General features: G+C 32.6%; 6 protein-coding genes across 6 annotated transcripts; 2 read left to right on the top strand and 4 right to left on the bottom strand.

The window, feature by feature from the left end:
• Positions 1 to 14: 14 nt before the first annotated feature.
• DFA_06778 (uncharacterized protein) lies at positions 15 to 3,014 on the top strand (the record flags this gene model as incomplete). The annotated part of the gene is made up of 3 exons (XM_004366095.1): positions 15 to 866; positions 940 to 1,373; positions 1,469 to 3,014. 3 exons carry the CDS (start codon positions 15 to 17, stop codon positions 3,012 to 3,014), a joined length of 2,832 nt encoding a protein of 943 aa, XP_004366152.1.
• A 278-nt stretch (positions 3,015 to 3,292) lies between these two features.
• Positions 3,293 to 4,080, bottom strand: rabL (GTP binding protein RARE7L; the record flags this gene model as incomplete). Its single annotated transcript, XM_004366094.1, has 3 exons — positions 3,293 to 3,769; positions 3,838 to 3,985; positions 4,067 to 4,080. 3 exons carry the CDS (start codon positions 4,078 to 4,080, stop codon positions 3,293 to 3,295), a joined length of 639 nt encoding a protein of 212 aa, XP_004366151.1.
• Positions 4,081 to 4,459: 379 nt separating this feature from the next.
• Positions 4,460 to 6,087, top strand: DFA_06776 (uncharacterized protein; the record flags this gene model as incomplete). The annotated part of the gene is made up of 2 exons (XM_004366093.1): positions 4,460 to 4,495; positions 5,590 to 6,087. 2 exons carry the CDS (start codon positions 4,460 to 4,462, stop codon positions 6,085 to 6,087), a joined length of 534 nt encoding a protein of 177 aa, XP_004366150.1.
• A 450-nt stretch (positions 6,088 to 6,537) lies between these two features.
• Positions 6,538 to 7,550, bottom strand: DFA_06775 (TRAF-type zinc finger-containing protein; the record flags this gene model as incomplete). Its single annotated transcript, XM_004366092.1, has 3 exons — positions 6,538 to 6,708; positions 6,872 to 7,263; positions 7,349 to 7,550. 3 exons carry the CDS (start codon positions 7,548 to 7,550, stop codon positions 6,538 to 6,540), a joined length of 765 nt encoding a protein of 254 aa, XP_004366149.1.
• A 136-nt stretch (positions 7,551 to 7,686) lies between these two features.
• On the bottom strand, positions 7,687 to 10,141 carry DFA_06774 (acyl-CoA oxidase; the record flags this gene model as incomplete). Its single annotated transcript, XM_004366091.1, has 6 exons — positions 7,687 to 7,697; positions 7,788 to 8,153; positions 8,272 to 8,853; positions 8,916 to 9,341; positions 9,430 to 9,895; positions 10,061 to 10,141. 6 exons carry the CDS (start codon positions 10,139 to 10,141, stop codon positions 7,687 to 7,689), a joined length of 1,932 nt encoding a protein of 643 aa, XP_004366148.1.
• Positions 10,142 to 10,634: 493 nt separating this feature from the next.
• DFA_06773 (uncharacterized protein) lies at positions 10,635 to 16,544 on the bottom strand (the record flags this gene model as incomplete). Its single annotated transcript, XM_004366090.1, has 6 exons — positions 10,635 to 10,900; positions 11,017 to 11,628; positions 11,698 to 12,510; positions 12,611 to 13,912; positions 14,002 to 15,128; positions 15,196 to 16,544. The coding sequence occupies 6 exons, from the start codon at positions 16,542 to 16,544 to the stop codon at positions 10,635 to 10,637; spliced, it is 5,469 nt and encodes a 1,822-aa protein (XP_004366147.1).
• Positions 16,545 to 16,595: the final 51 nt, after the last annotated feature.

The raw sequence follows: 16,595 nt of genomic DNA, 5'->3' as shown, positions 1-16,595 counted from the left end.
ATAATATATAAGATATGGAAGAAGAAGCTGAACCCATCGAATATATCATTGATTCAAATGATGATGATGAAGATGAATGGACAGACGAAGAAGATGAAATGAAACCAAAACAACCTTCATGGATAGAAAGATTATTAAAACAATTTAAAGAAGAATATGAAGAAGGAAATGGGTATTCAGAGGTATATGTCATTCCAGAACAAGATAGAGTTGTGATGAGAAAGAAGGTGTGGATTGAACCATCTGCACCAGGTCAACCTCGACAACTTGAATGGACGAATCGTCCAATCTTGACAGAAATACATTTCCCATGGAGACAAGATTTCAACAATGTATGCTTTGCTGGTGACCTCGTCATTACATTCCCAATGCAAGAGGATCAAATCAAACAATGTACTCAAAGACGGGATACCTATCGATTGGCATCTATCAAAGCACATAGTCTACTTAAACAACAAGTCGAGACTACTATAGTAGCCAGCAGCTCGGATTCAAAAGTAGTTAAACTACCTGCTGATCGTCCCTCTTCATACGACTCTAAAGCAAACAAGAAAACAATGGATCTCTTAGTAGAGAGTGGTCTATTACAAGGACTGACCAGTGACACTGAAAAGAAACAAGTGTATCGTAGTCAACACATATTTCTACCGGCCAAAGTATTACCAACCTACCACATGGACGATGAAAAATACTTTGCATCTTCACTATCTATGGGTCACCTCATACCAATGATCAATCAATTCCAAGATAATCTCAATCAACAAGACAACTTGATCGGCTACTCTTCAATGGATCTATCAAATATCAAACAATTGGATAAAACTGGTAAAGGTTTTAATTTCATTAGACAATATATTAGAACAAATGTATGTATATAGAGATAGAGAGATATATAATATAATATATATTAATTTATTTATTTTATTATTTGTTTCTTAGGAAGAACCATTTTTCATAGCATCAACAAATAGAGAATCAAGATCATTTTCAAAAAGTGGTGATAATATAAATTATGAAACCATTTTAGGAAGATATGATAGAGAAGGAAGACTACATATGATTCAAATATCAAAATCTGATAATCGAATGTTCTCGGTTATGAATTCTGTTAGAGTGGTTCAAAAGGTTTTGGCAACTGTTGAAACTAGAAAAGAAGAGGTATTCCAATACAAATCGGATGAATTATCAATTCAAGGCTTTTTAGATATCTTTAAGCAATACACCAATCGTGATTATTTACAATGGCATGATAAAACATTCGAACCTCTATCACCAGAATACTATGCAAGTTTAAAATATTATTCACCAATACCATTTAATATCCCTTCACTTAAAGATATTGCATTCTCTGTTTTAAAAGAGAAATATTTAATGTATGAAAGAAATCTAAAATATTATTTTAAAAAAAATAGAAAAGAGTATTTATTAAATTCATTTTTATCTTTGTTTTATTTTGTTATTATTTTAGATCAAGAAAAGAAACAATTGAATCAATATTATTATTACCACAAATATTGATACAAGAATTTATAAAGAGTTGTGTAAATGATTTTAAACCTGTTGGATTTGAAATATTACAAGATTTGAAAAAAGAGTTGGAATCATCGTCATCATCATCATCTCTGGTTGATGAATTGATACCATTGGATTATTGGATAAAATCAATGTTTAAAAGAGATGATACATTACGTAGATTTTATGTTAATCATTGTGCTCAATCAATATTTCATCCAATGTTTAATGAAGATAATTTATTGATCAATGTTTATCAAAGTTTTGATCAATTTAAAAGAAAGGATCTTCCAATGGACCGAGTTTTCTTTGCATCACCAGATAGTATCTCACCAGTATCATCGTCAAAGGCAGTTGGACAACCTTCAATTGTCAATCATGCAACATTTCTTGAAAACTTTCACAAAAACACAAATAATATATTTAACAAACCGGAGATGGATTGGTCAAATATTATTATTATTGGTGGTATTGTGACGGCGTCGCTTATTGGTTCAACTCTTGGTTTTGAAGAATCAGATATTGACATTTGCTTTTATGGATCAAACTTTGGACCACAAGATTACAAGGATCGTATTGACCGATTGATTGCTTGTATTGGCGAGCAGGACAATCTATCAATCTGTTCAACTAGAAATTGCCTGACTCTTTCCAAACACCATCCAAACAGACACATTCAAATCAATGATTGTCTATTTGTCGACGTGGAACATGTGTTGTTGGGAGTTGACATTGAAGCAAGTTGCTTTGCATTTGATGGAAAGAATGTATGGACAATGCAAAGAGGTGTGGAAGCTATCAACTATAGATGTAATTTTGCATCACCATTTGGTCACTCGATCCGTGGAAATATGTATCAACGACGTTTGTTGAAATATTTGTTGCGTGGATTCTCCATTGCACACTTTACAGACGACCCTATCATCATTGAAAGATTTGGTACAACTCCCAACAACAACAACAACAACAACAATCATGACGACCAAGTTCCAACCAAAGAATACTATCAACATCACTGTCAAAATGGAATAGCATTATTGTACAGTGCAAGAGATAACCCTGCCATCTTTGCAAAACTAGTAGCCAAGAACAAAAGCAGTTCCCTACCATATGGACCTAAATGGGACAAGGAACGATTCGACATGTTCGTTCAAGACAGTTTTGACGAAAATTACGATGGTTACAATGACGACAAATATCCACAATTAATAGATCTAGATGATCTATCCTCATCTCGTCTCATTCATTTTGATAATGTAGAAGATGTACAATTGGAAGCAAATTGGAATACTCCTTTGGATCAAGATGATATTTATGATGATGATGAAGATGAAGATGAAGACTATGATGGTGAAGATGAAGATTTTGATGGTCAAGATGATGAAGATAATGATCAAAGTAATAATATAGATGACGATGATGTTGATCAAGATGATATGGATCAAGATGATCTAGATCAAGATGATATGGATCAAGATAATGATGACCAAGATGACGATTAAAGTATTATAATTAATAAATAAGGAGTTTACTTTATTTACAACTAAATCATTATATATGATTTATTATGATGAGTGATTGTGATTAAGGAGGAGGGGGGATGGGATATATGGCAAAAATTGATTAATTAAATCAAGTATGAAGTTATTATTATTATTAATATTATTATTATTAGTTTGATTGATTAAATGTTGGGGTTAGTAATTATTATTATTATTATTATTATAGTTATATAGTTATTATTATTATATTATTATTATTATTTGTTTGTTTGATAGAGTTAAAAGAAATAAAATCTAGTTTTCTTTTCCAATTCTTTTTCTCTTTTTAATTGTTGTTTTGAATTGATTTCTTTGATCATGTTGGTTGAGGATGAATTTGAAGAGGTGTCTAAAGAACCACGATTAAAAGAATCCATCTTTTCGAGTAGGTCTGGGACAATGGCATTAAACATTTCATCGAGACCACTTCCATCGATAGCATTGACTTCATAGTAGTGTTTGATACCTTGTTCATTCATCTTGGCTCTGATGGCAGATTCATCATCAACCAAACGATTTGGAAGATCATTCTTGTTACCAATAACGATAAAGGTAGAGTGTGGAGATGAATACTTTTTGATTTCACGCAACCAAGTGTTGACAACACTATTGTAAGAGTTGGCATAGGTTAAATCAAATACAGCAAAAATAGCATTGGCTCCCTTATAATAATTTGGTCCCATACCAAATAAACTTAATCTACTTGATCTTTCAAACTAAAATATAAATGTTATTAACTATGATGGATCTATTATTTTTTGTAATCATTCGATTGTCCTCTTACAATTTGAATATTAATAGACTTTTCATTTACTTGTACTGTTCTAGATACACTATCACCAAGAATAGTATTTGAAATATCACCATTCTTTTGTACTAATTTTGTCTTTCCAACATCCTTGTCTCCAAAAACATAGGCAGTAAAACTAATTCTAAACGTAAAGTATAAATGTATAAATATTAATTAATATTTAAACTACCCCAAAGATGAATATTAATACTATAGTACTTACGATTCAGTTGACATTCTTTATTATTTATTTATTTATTTATAGTTTTTTTGAACTTTGTAGTAGATATGAATATATTATTATTATTATTATCTGTATAAAAATATTTATTTATTTCTTCAATCTAATGAATGTGTTTGATTGAAGATATGTATGTGTATGGTATGATGATGAAATAAAGGCTGTTTAGTCTTGTTGTTTATAAAGAGAGAGGGTTTCTTGTTCTTCATTTTATTGGTTTGATTTTTATCTCGTGGAGGAGGAGGTGTAATCTATTTTTTGATTGTATACAACCACCCGCTATAATCATCAAATGCTAAAAAAGCAACCAGTTTCTATCTATACCGACACCCAACAAATAGGAGACAACATACGAAATCATCAACAAGATTTGGAATGGATGATCAATCAAGTGATATTAAGAGACTAGAGGTTAGTGAACACATACAAATACCCCCCTACCAACACAGATGTGGTTATTTTCCAACCCCCAGTGTTTGTTCCTCAAATAGCTACACTCCAAAAATAGCAAAAAAAATCAAATCCAAAAAAAAATGACTAAATCTAATTATTTCAGATTTGCTATGATTGTGTTTGTTGTACAACAATCATAAACGACACTATTCAAATATTATCCTGATTAATCAAAAGAGTACTTAAAGAGTTCTATGTATGATATAAGATGAACTGTATCTCTCATAGGTTCAATTATTCAACCACATCTAAACACAACTTTTATTATTAATAATTAGAGAAAGTGAATCACCGACCAACCACCATCTATTCAAAATAAAAGATTAATTAATCTTTGTTTAATCATGTTGTCCTTGGAATTAAAAAAAAAAAACAACATACAGGAAGTAATTGTGGAAAAAACAATAATCAAAAAATATTGTTGAAAATCAATTAAATTTTCTCAAGTAGTTGTATTACCAGATTTAACAATAGTCGGAATCCCATTAAAATAGGATAAATAATATTGAATAGAAGAGTATAAATAAGAGTAGTTTGACATTTGAATTAAATGTCTTTGCGCAAGACTTGTAGAAAAGTAAATGACCGACAAGCGATACTTCAAGCATGCTGATTGCCAACTACAATTTTCCCTACTCTTCTTTACTGAAGAGTAATTTTTGTCTTTTTTAATACTATATTAAAAAACAACCAACCAAAACTAATTTAAAAGAAATAATAATAATTTGAGAGCTGAACATAAATAATTGAGTTACTGTCGACAAGGTTGGGGGATTCTAAATCAATCATTGCAGTTGATGACTGCCGAGGATGACGATACTTATCCGGACCCCGACAAAGAAAAATACTTTGCGTGGGTGTTTCCCCAACCCTTGGATGCTAACCACCACTCGTAGGATCGAAATGTTGTTGAACAAACACCCCAATTGGGATATTTTACTCACTCTCTCTTTAAAAGTAGGAGAGTAGAGTGTAGCGTAGGAGTGCTATCACCATCATTAATTAATTAACTTATATATTATATTATATTTATTAATTATTATTATTGAAAGTATACTTCAAGAATGATTAGACAAAGACAACACAATCATCACAGTCACCATCACCATCACCATCATAATCATTTGATTTCAAATGAAGATGGTGAGAATCCATATCATCAAATGTCGATATCAGTATATGATCAATTATATCAATCACCTGTACTACAACCTACAATGACATCATCGACAATGATAACGACACCTTTACAACAACCAGAGTCGATGTCTGCTAATAGTACACCCGATGTCATTGCAATCGGTCAATCTGTCGGTGATGTTGTCATGACTCCCATGCATGGTACAACCCAACCACCACAGCTACAAGACAATACATTTAATCCAATCCCTCTATTCGATGAGAATGGTCAACCTCTTGGACAATTCAAAGTGAAAGTTAAAGTATCGATTGAAGATCAACAAGTACCCTCTACTCCAATAACATCAATACTATCAAATCAACATTTAAATGGAAATGTTAAAAGACCTCCACCATTTCAATTATTATAACAACAACAACAACAACAACAACAATCTTGTACATTCATTGTAAAATTCACATATAGAGATCCTCTCTACCTCCCTCAACAAATATATCTCTTTTTAATTTTGTAATTAATTAATTTTATTTATACATGTACATATATACAAAGAGTTTTGGGTTATATCCCTTCTTCTTCTTCCCCTTTCCCTAATCCTAATCCGTTCTTGAAAACAACAAATAATAATAAATCTATATATAATTTAATAATAGACCGACCTATTTTGTTGGTGTTTCATTGATTTTTAAATATTTGCCTAGTTCTTGTCTTGTCTTGATCAATCAATAATCAAAGTTGATCTTTAAAATTCTTTAATAACATTTCATAATGTAATTTCATAAAATTGGTTTGATGTTTTTCTAAATCTTTTCTTTTTATCTTTTAAAAGAAAGTATTAATATTATAAATGATAATTAATTTAAAAACTATATCTAGCTACCATTTGATTACAAATTTTTGGACCCAATGGACATTGTTCTAATTTTTCTTGACATATTGATGATAAATGTTGATCCAATTGACACTTTTCCATTGATTCATTACAATATTCACATTTAACATTAAATCTATGACATGTTTCTAAATGATTCTAAAAAAAATAAATACAATTAAATAAATAAATAAATAAATAAATAAATAAATAAATAAATAAATAAATAAATAAATAAATAAATAAATAAATAAATAAATAAATAAATATTTCTTTCTTTCTTTCTTTCTTTCTTTTCCTTTTTCTTTTTTTCCTTCCTTACATATAAAACAAATAATTTAGAAGAACATGCTTTACAAGGTATAGTTGAATAAGTACATTTTTGATTTAAATGTAAATCCATATCCTTTGTCTTGATCCAACCACAAGTTGCCAAACTTTGACTTTTAACACAAATCGTAGGTCGATGCAGACAATGATGGGTCTCATGTTTTTCACATTCATCTACGGTACCTGTAAATTGACATCCATCAAAAGGATCTTTATCCCAAGACTGTGTATTTACATTTAATTTGAAATAATAGGTACAATGAACCTCTACATCTCTAATATATTCCTCTATAAATCTATTTCTCGATAGTTTCTCTGGTAATATTGATCTACATGTTGGACATGTATTTTGTTTTTGTCTCCAATCTCTAAAACATGTTGAACCTTTGAAAAAGAGATCGATAATGTAAAATGGTTAATCATTCACATTCACATTTAAAGTTGTACTTGTTAGTTTACTTTTACTTACAATGAGAATGACCTTCTAAACATTGTAAAGGTTCTTTTAGAGTATCTGCACAAATACTACATTCAACCTTTTCCAATACCTTTGAATTAACAACTCTTGTTGATAAATCTAATTGTACTTTATCAAATGCGTATGATGATGATGATCCATTATTACTATTATTACTCTTTTGTGAACTACTACTACTAACAACATTACCCATTACTATCTATATCTTTCTCTATCTTTAGATATATATGAATATATATCTATCTATCTATCCTTTACAAATAATAATTAATCAATCATTGTACAATAAAAAAAAACAAAAAGTAATTAACAAGTGTAACTAACCCATTTTAGGCATGTTCTTAAAAAATTGGGTATTCCATTTTATTTATTTATTTATTTTTCTATTTCTATTTTTGTTTTGTATTTTCTGTTTAGTTTTAAAATTTACTTTGAAGAGGAATACCAACTTTTCTAGCCATATGAGTTATATAGTCAAGATCACTTTTACCGATTGGAATATCGAGACGACCTTCAAAATCATTGATACTCTCGACGATCGAGAGTGCGTAGGGTTTGAGTGTTTGACAGAGTGACGTAACTGCCTCTGAGATGGCGACAGCCTTTCCACTAGACAAAAAGTTGGTGTTTCTAAAGAATCCAAAGTCCTGTTCAATATTGTGTAGTGCATAGAGCTTGATTAAATCATTCAATACATGTCTTGTAATGGGATCTGAACATTTTCTAACTGCTCTATGTGCACATTCCAATGTATGTAAATGTGTATATGCTTTTGCCAATTCTGCTACCAGTATTACTAAAAACAAACAAACAAACAAACAACAAATATTAAATAAATAAATAAATAAATATTAATTATTATTTGATTTTCTTTTCTTTTTGTTTTTCTTAGTTTACTCTCTCTCTCTACTTACGAGAAGCATTCCAAGATTGTTGAAAAGTTAAACCTTTTGCTTTAGTTTGATTTAATTGTTCGATGACCATTGAACGAGTTTTTTCAAAACGAAAAGAGAATGCATGTTGATGAAACTCGTTGGACAAGAGGTAAGGCATCGATCTGTAGTGAGTATAGATTGGGTTGGATGTTACGAGGAATGATTGAACTTCCTTTTTAATGTAACCTGTCATACCCTCCTTTTTATACCATCTTTTGTATTCTACCATCAAGTATTTACTGAGCTGTTGGTACAAGACGGCACCATCACCCTCGGCCGTTTGAAATACATCCAATTCATTTCTCATGTATCCTAGTAGATTGTGAGACGACATGCCATTACCACCACACATTACACGTAGTCTTGACAATGCAACAATAGCAAATTCCGTCACCATCGCCTTGATACCACTTACAATAGCATGAAACTCTTCTCTCTTTTCCTCTGATTTCGATGATTCCTGTATATTATCAATCACCCAATTTCTTGCAAATTCAAATGCCGTATTTTGTGCCAACATTGGTAATAATATTCTATAATGTGTTGGATAATTCATAATCACTACAAGAAATCAAGTTAGATATTTATCTATCTATTTTTTTTTTTGTTATTTGTTTACGTACACTCTTCAGTTTTACCCTTTTCACCAAATTGACGACGACTAAAAGCATACCGAATAGAAGCTTTTAAAGCAATACCCAAGTATTGAATGGGACCACATACATAGAGCATTCTACCAAACACCAATTCAGAGATGGTAATTTGGAATAGTTTACTTGGTGACGATAGTTTAGAGATGTATTCACCGTCCTCGGTGATGGTAGCATAGCGATTTAAAAGGTTTTCTCTTGGTACACGATAATTGGAGAATCTAATCCATGCATTATCCACACCATTCCACCCAACCTTGTGTCCACAATCTCCAATTGATATACCATTATAAACTGTCAGTGTCTCGGGGTCTCTAATAGGTGTAACAATCACATGTACTCCTTTATCCTCACCTTTATAAATTAATCTACAAAATAATACTACATGTGTTCCAAACACTTTAAAAGATAATAATAATAATAATAAAGAGTTTGTTTAGAATATATAATATCAATCTTTTAATTTACTATACTATACTATACATACTCGACATATTACCAATCCAAAACTTTGTACTTGTTAAAGAAGGAGAATTGATTATAAACTCTTTGGTAGAATGATCATAGGTTGCAGTGGTTTCAATTTGACGTACATTTGAACCATGACCCATTTCGGTCATTGCAAAGCCACCTACGATCTTGTAGTTGTTGATATCGTCAAAGTAACGTTTATGGTGTTGCTCTGTACCAATCTCCAAGATGGTGCCACCAAACAACTGAAGATGGATGACAATCTTTGCAATGGGTGATAGATCCAACGAAGGGAAGAGTGCGTGTAGATAGGAGAGTAGTTTCTTTGGGTCTTCACGTAGCAGTTGTACTCTGAATCTGCCCATAGCCATCACCTTTTTAACAATCTCATTGGTCAATCTTTTCTGTGTTGTAGAGTCTACATCTAGAAATGGTCCATGTTCAATACTATCATATATAATCTTTTCAAATTCTTTTCTTTCCTAAAGTTCACATAATAATAATAAAAATAAAAAGTAAAAAGTAAAAAGTAAATTAATAATTAAAATCGAATGATCAGAGACAAGACAAACGCAGACAGATGTTCTGCTCATTATTTTCATTTTAGTTATTTGTTTTTTGTATTTATTTGTATTTATTTCACATACCTTGTCATAATGAATTAATGATTCATTTCTAATTGCTGATAACTGTTGTGTATCAATCACTGCTTTATAATCCATTTCCATTTTTCTAATTCTCTATTCTTATCTTTCTTTAATATATCTAATTCTACTACTTTTTGTAAATATTTATTTATTTCTATATATTATATTATATTTTTTAAAAACAACAAATGAATGAATTAAATGTCGTCTACAAGAGACTATATATATTATATTATGTCAGCTCAAATTATAACAATTATCAATTCACCCATGCACAAAGCGAAAAAAACAAAATGAATTGTGGTGGTATCCACCCACCTCTTGTACTTGATCACACCCCTCATGATCAATGTACCCACCCCGTTCTTCATGCATGTTTGCGTGAATATTATTATAAGGTTGAATACCATCATATACCCAGGGTTTGATGACCATCTCCAATCTTGAAAAAAAAAACGGCGGCCTCATCTCTACTCGTTTTTCATTGAATTTGAGCTGGGTAAAGATATCTGTAGTTTTGTTTATTATTATTATTATTATTATTTCTCTTTTTGTTTTTTGTTTTGTTTTTTTTTTAACTTGTGGGATCAGAAGGCATAATTGTAAAGAAATATTGATATGATAAAGGAGAATCATCTAGAATAATTGATATTGATGTCATGATGACAACATCTTCATCACCAAAAATCTCACGGTGGCAAATGGTTGGTGCGTCGACGAATCGTTGGCATTCTAAATCTTCACCCTCCATATAATATCTGACATTTCTAAATATATTGAATCTATCTGTAATTTCAATTGTTAATAATCCTTGACTTCTTTCTACTTTGGTAAAAATTGCTAAAAAAAAAAAAAAAAAAAGAAAATAATTAATTTAAAAAAGATTAGTTAGTTGCTTATTTCAATATATTGTTTGTTGTAACTCTTGGTTCTGTCTAAATATTTCTTCTACATACATCTATCAATAACTTCAATAGTATGACCAACCAAAGGAATTGTATATTCTTGAATACCTGATGATGAACCTGTTGGATAAGATCCAACCAAGGAACCATCGAGATCTTTAAAAACTTTAACAAGAATATCACCATCTGAATCAAGTTTAATGACAGCTTGATTAAATGAAAATAGTGGTCTCATATTGTCAAAGTAGGAAGCTGCGAATTGACCAAATGGCAATGATAGAGTAAAGTCGGTAACTAATCCACCACTTTGTTTGCCAAACATGGTAACAAGTGTTGTTTCGATAAACATTGGGACGTTTACTGTTAAACGAGTGGCGACTGTTGGATTTGGGATGGACAAACCGTATCCATTGAGAGCAATGGTGTAGTTTGTGATTTCCGATGGCATATCGTTGTAGAAATATAGATCAGTGTTGGCTGCAAAATCAACCCATGTCTTTCTTGTGGCCTTGTCAACCACGATATCTCTCTTTAATAATTTTGGTTGGTTTGATATTGCTTTAATCGATGCTCTAGGCATATAATACTCCAATCCAATTTCTGATGGGTCCATCTTACCATTTGAATTTATATCAAAATAAAATTGATAATCATATCTATGTTCTATAAATAAATAGTTAATATATAAATTAATATATCTTTTTTGTTTTTTTTGTTTCTACTACTACATACTATAACCAATTAAGAAATAATTTTCAAATAATGTCATCATACAATACGATTGGAATGATGGCCAAAATGCCATACCTGGTATAATCAAACCATCATTACCGTAGGTATATTGGTAAAGACCGTATTGCAAATCAACATTCTCGTTTGGTGCAATGTTGTTTGATGGTGGTGTAGTTGTAGTTCCTTGACACCCATAATCTTGTAACTCGACGAGTAAAGCTATATCAGTTCCTGAAAAAGTTGCTTTTACTCGGAGGTTGTTTCTTGGGATGATAAACGAAAGTGGTTGGGTTACATGGTGTTCTGGTTGTTGTTGGCTTGGTAACACATAGAGAGTTGGTTTGGGTGTCATCGAAGTAACATCGACACTGGGGAATGCATAATAACCATCCATATTGGTCATTGTTTGAGCTACCACTGTTGAACCTTGTTTGATTTGAATAAGAATATTTTCGGCTGGACGATCAATAGCAGAGTTGAAAATATTGTTGTTGTTTTGATCATAATAAACTCTTCCTTTGAAATAATCGACATAGGGCAGAGGGATTGGTTCTCCTTCGTAGGTAATTGAATAGGTCTCTGACATTGATTGACCACTCAATTTGACGACAACCTCTTTGGTAAGGTCACCTCCAACATATGGTGGTACCAAACATTGAATCATCATTGGTGAAGTAGCAGATGTAGTATCTTCAACACTTGAACATGTCATTTCCATTCCATCTAAATAAAATTGTGGAACTGTATAATAAATTGATTCCAAATAAATTGGCATACCTTCTTGTGGTATTAATGGTAACATTGAAAATAATCCTATAAAAAATAAATTTAAAATATTAGAAAATAATATAAAATAAAAGAAAGATTAATATTAATTAATTTAAATATTAAATAATTAATTTTCTCTTCATACCTAAATCATAAATTTCAATAACTGCAAATGGATCAGAGAGGGCTGGAATGGTATCACCAGAATAATAAGTTTTAACGACTGTTCCACTTTTAACTACAACTTTTACATTTGATTTGTTGACAACAAACTCTTCTCGTGTGAGGACAGAGAGTGCATCGACCGCATTTGTTAATTGTGCCACTGTATAGATACCATAAAAGATGGCAAAGACAGTTGATGTTCCCTTTGTCATGCCTGAGATAGCAAGGGCAAGGGCAAGGCATTCGGGTGCAAAAATAAAACATACAATACCAATAATAACGGGAACAGCGACTATGCCGACGATAACAAGTGTTGGGATTTTTGGTCTTGGTTTATCAACTTCGTCTGAACAACTTGGGTTGGGAGGCAAAGTGTAAAAGTTGGATGTTTGTCTCTTAAAGGTGATGGTAACGATCAGGTCGGGTTGGTTTTTCTTACAAATGGCCTTGAAATTGTAACATGTGGCCGTTGCAGCATCCATTGAAATGCTGTGAAGAGAACACTTGGTAGAACCAACTTGAATGGAAATATCACCGCGGAATTGAGGAAGACCCAAGTCTGAACCTTGTAGTCGTAAGAGGTACCCCGATTGCATGAAATTGACGTTGGTCAGCACGGGTGATTTGTAAGAGAGTAGTATGTTGAGGGGACTACGGAATAGACCATCAACGTATCTGTGCCCAACTCGACCACCACCTGGTGGAATGACAAAGCTGAGAACGATAGTTCCAGGCTCAGGTGGTCCATCGGCGGCGACGACAGAGGAGGAGAGCAACAAGCCAGAAGCGTGACGTTCAAATCCAAATCTCGTCAGTTCAATCACTCTCGTTTCTCCAGTATCCAAATCTTCTTGTTCCACTTGTTGGTAACCGTTAAAACGAGCAGCGTTACCTCCGTAGGTCAAGAATCTATGCCCACCAGTAATAGCGACGCTTGTGGGCGATGAAATGATGATGTAAAGCAAGGTCCAAATAGATGGAGGTTCATCTTCGTTGCGATAATAAGAGTAATAATCGTTGACAATTCTAGCTTTTTGTCCACCAATAATCACGTCAATATGCAATCCTTCTCCTGCTCCAGAAGGCACCGTACAAGCAATACGGTTATAGTCGTACCATAAAATGTGACGGCATTGCCTTGAATTGATTTTTACTGTCATTGTTGGGGTTGGTGTTGAGTATTGATGAGAAAATTGAAAGGGTAAGAAATTTTCTCCCCAAATTTGAATTAGATTTCCTCCTTCTTCAGGTCCTTTAAAATATTCTGTGAATAATCGAGGTGCTAAAAATAAATAATAAAAATTAGTATAAAAAATAACAAACCAAATATCTATCTATCTATCTAATCTAATATCTCTAATCTATACATACGATCATAACTAAATTTTTTACTCTCTGCAAATTGTTTACCAACATATAATTTAATAATTAAATTGGTACCATATCCAGGTGGTAAAGTCGCATCAATCGTTTTAGAGTCTTTCCAATTTATACGATCAAAATCGACTTTAAAACTACCAATTGTTATGTTACTATAGGTAGAGTCAATTTCAAAACGTTTTTTTGGAGTAGATTCACCAGTATCTGGGTCGGTTTCAGTGTTGAGCATTTCGTTTGGAGGGAATACACCTTCTTCGGAAATGAGACGGAATGTTTCACCTCCTCTTGTTGGCAAGCCACGATCTGCCTTCACCTCGTCGACAAATGGAAGAGAATATTTTAGTTCTTTGAGGTAACCCGAGTTACTTGCAGATTGATTAAAAGAAGATTTTCTTCCATCAAACTCTACACTTTCAATCTCCCATCCAGCTCCAACTGCACTTCCAAAATAACAAATGAGACATTCCAAATTTGGTTCATTTTTGTTGGCTTGTTCGATATCTTTGGATGGTACCCAAACCTCCTCGCCATCTTCTTTAGGTTCTTGATCAAAAGAATTATAATAAATAAAAGGGAAATCTTGGCACAACTCTAGTGCATTTTGGCAATATGCTGGTTTGGGGTGAAGTTCTTTGAGTTTTGTATCTTGATGCTTGAAATAAACATGGATATTAGTTTGATCTGATTGAGTTGTACCAAAATCAGTTCCTACAATCCAGAAAAATTTGGTTGGACCAGTTGGATAGGTTCCATTGACGATAACTTGGTAGATTGATGGTTGGGCGTAATCGAGGGTTTTAAAGGCAAAGGTCACCTCTTGATCACCGATTTGAACCTTTACTCGGTGACCCGTACCTTTTCCAGTTGGTGCATTACAAATAAACGAATTTTGGTTGATAACCTCTATGCTATCACATTCATTTGGACCAACAAATGCAGTGATTTCTTCTTCATTTAGACCAAAGTTTGATCCTGTGACAGTAATAGGTGTTTTAATATTTTCAGGATTGGTACGTAAACTTGTCAATGGGAAAATATTAATTGATGAAATTGTAGGTGCTGACATTATAATATTTATCATATTTGATTCTTTTCCTTTAACCATAATTGAAACAAAACTAAAATAAACAAATAAAAAATTAATAATTTAATTAAATATTCATTTTGTTTGTTTTTTTTACATACTTAGTTGTACCAACATTATTAGTTTTAAAATAAATAATATTTTCTGATCCGACATGATCTGTTGTCTCTATAGGGAATTCTACTTGATTGATGAATAATTGGATACCATCAAGATTGGCTATGTCACCCGTTAAAGGTGGTGGGAAAAAGTTGGTTCCATAAATAGCTACCATTGCATAGTTTGTTGGGACGTTTGTATTAGGTGTAATACGATTGATTTGAGGTGCATCGACTGTGAATGAAAATGTAGTCACTGAGATCCAATTAAGAGAAGCTCCACCTTCTCTACCATAGGTTATGGTGTGGGTACCGGCAAATGTTGGAAACTCGCAAATCAATGTTTCTAGACCAGGATCGATTGAACCTGAATTTGACATGCAATCAACCTCTGCTACTTTAAAGTAGGAATTCTCCAAATTACGACCAGTTATAGTTAATTGAGTGACTCGAGTTAATGGACCACTAAGAGGTGTAATTGATTTGACCATTGGGGTACATGGACATTGATTGACTGCTTGGTGAATATTGTTGGTTACCGTAAACGAGCATATTTTATCTTTAAACAAGACAACTGAAATATCCTTGTAGGTTCGAACTGTTAAAACACCACCAAGATGTTGTTCAGTGATGACTCCAATATCTCTCACCATTCCCAAATACTTTGTTAAAAGTTGAATACCAAGTGGTGTGATGGGACGATCCAACGAACCAAATTGACACATTGATGGGTCAAAAGGTTTGAGAATGTTGGTTAGTTTTGGATCACCAACCATATTTTTATAGGCATTAGAATAAAGGTATTGAAGAGCTTGATTTTTCATGATTGGTGTGTTGTCGTCTTGTGCCCACAATGAAAGGATGGTTTCTATTTGTTGTAATGGCAGTGCATGAATATCAGCATCACCAACCAATTTAGACATAAAGAATTCTTGTAATGTTGGGTCTCTGTCACTTGGAAGGGGAGGGGCTGGACCAGGGGTTACAGGACACATATAAAACATGTTATTGTATTGCATGATAGTATCAATTGAATACAACTCCCGAACCAGCTTTCTGGTTTGTAAGACGGCGACCAATGAATTGGTAAAGTCAAGGACACTTGGTTGAGTTGAAACTTGTACAACCTTTTGGATAGATTCGACGATGGCGTAGAGTGGTACTGGATGATCGGAATTGGCATCTAAAAGGGCACGACGGTGTTGTTGGGTCGTTGGAAGAATACCTTGGTCAGAATCATCACTAGAGTCGATCAAATCGTAGAGATAGGCAGTTACCCAACCCTCGTTGTAGATTCCTTTGGATGGTGATACTTCACGATCGTTACGATAGTTTTCAATATCAACAGGCATACCAGTACAACTATCTAAAAGATGGTTGCGTTGTAGGTGTTGGGAATGCAA

Source organism: Cavenderia fasciculata (assembly GCF_000203815.1).
Source record: "Cavenderia fasciculata unplaced genomic scaffold Scf_EJPB12P01AWP9W-5, whole genome shotgun sequence".
NCBI classification, from domain to species: Eukaryota; Evosea; class Eumycetozoa; order Acytosteliales; family Cavenderiaceae; genus Cavenderia; species Cavenderia fasciculata.
The sequence above is the reverse complement of the archived record's forward strand: the minus strand, read 5'-3'. Positions and strand labels throughout refer to the sequence as shown.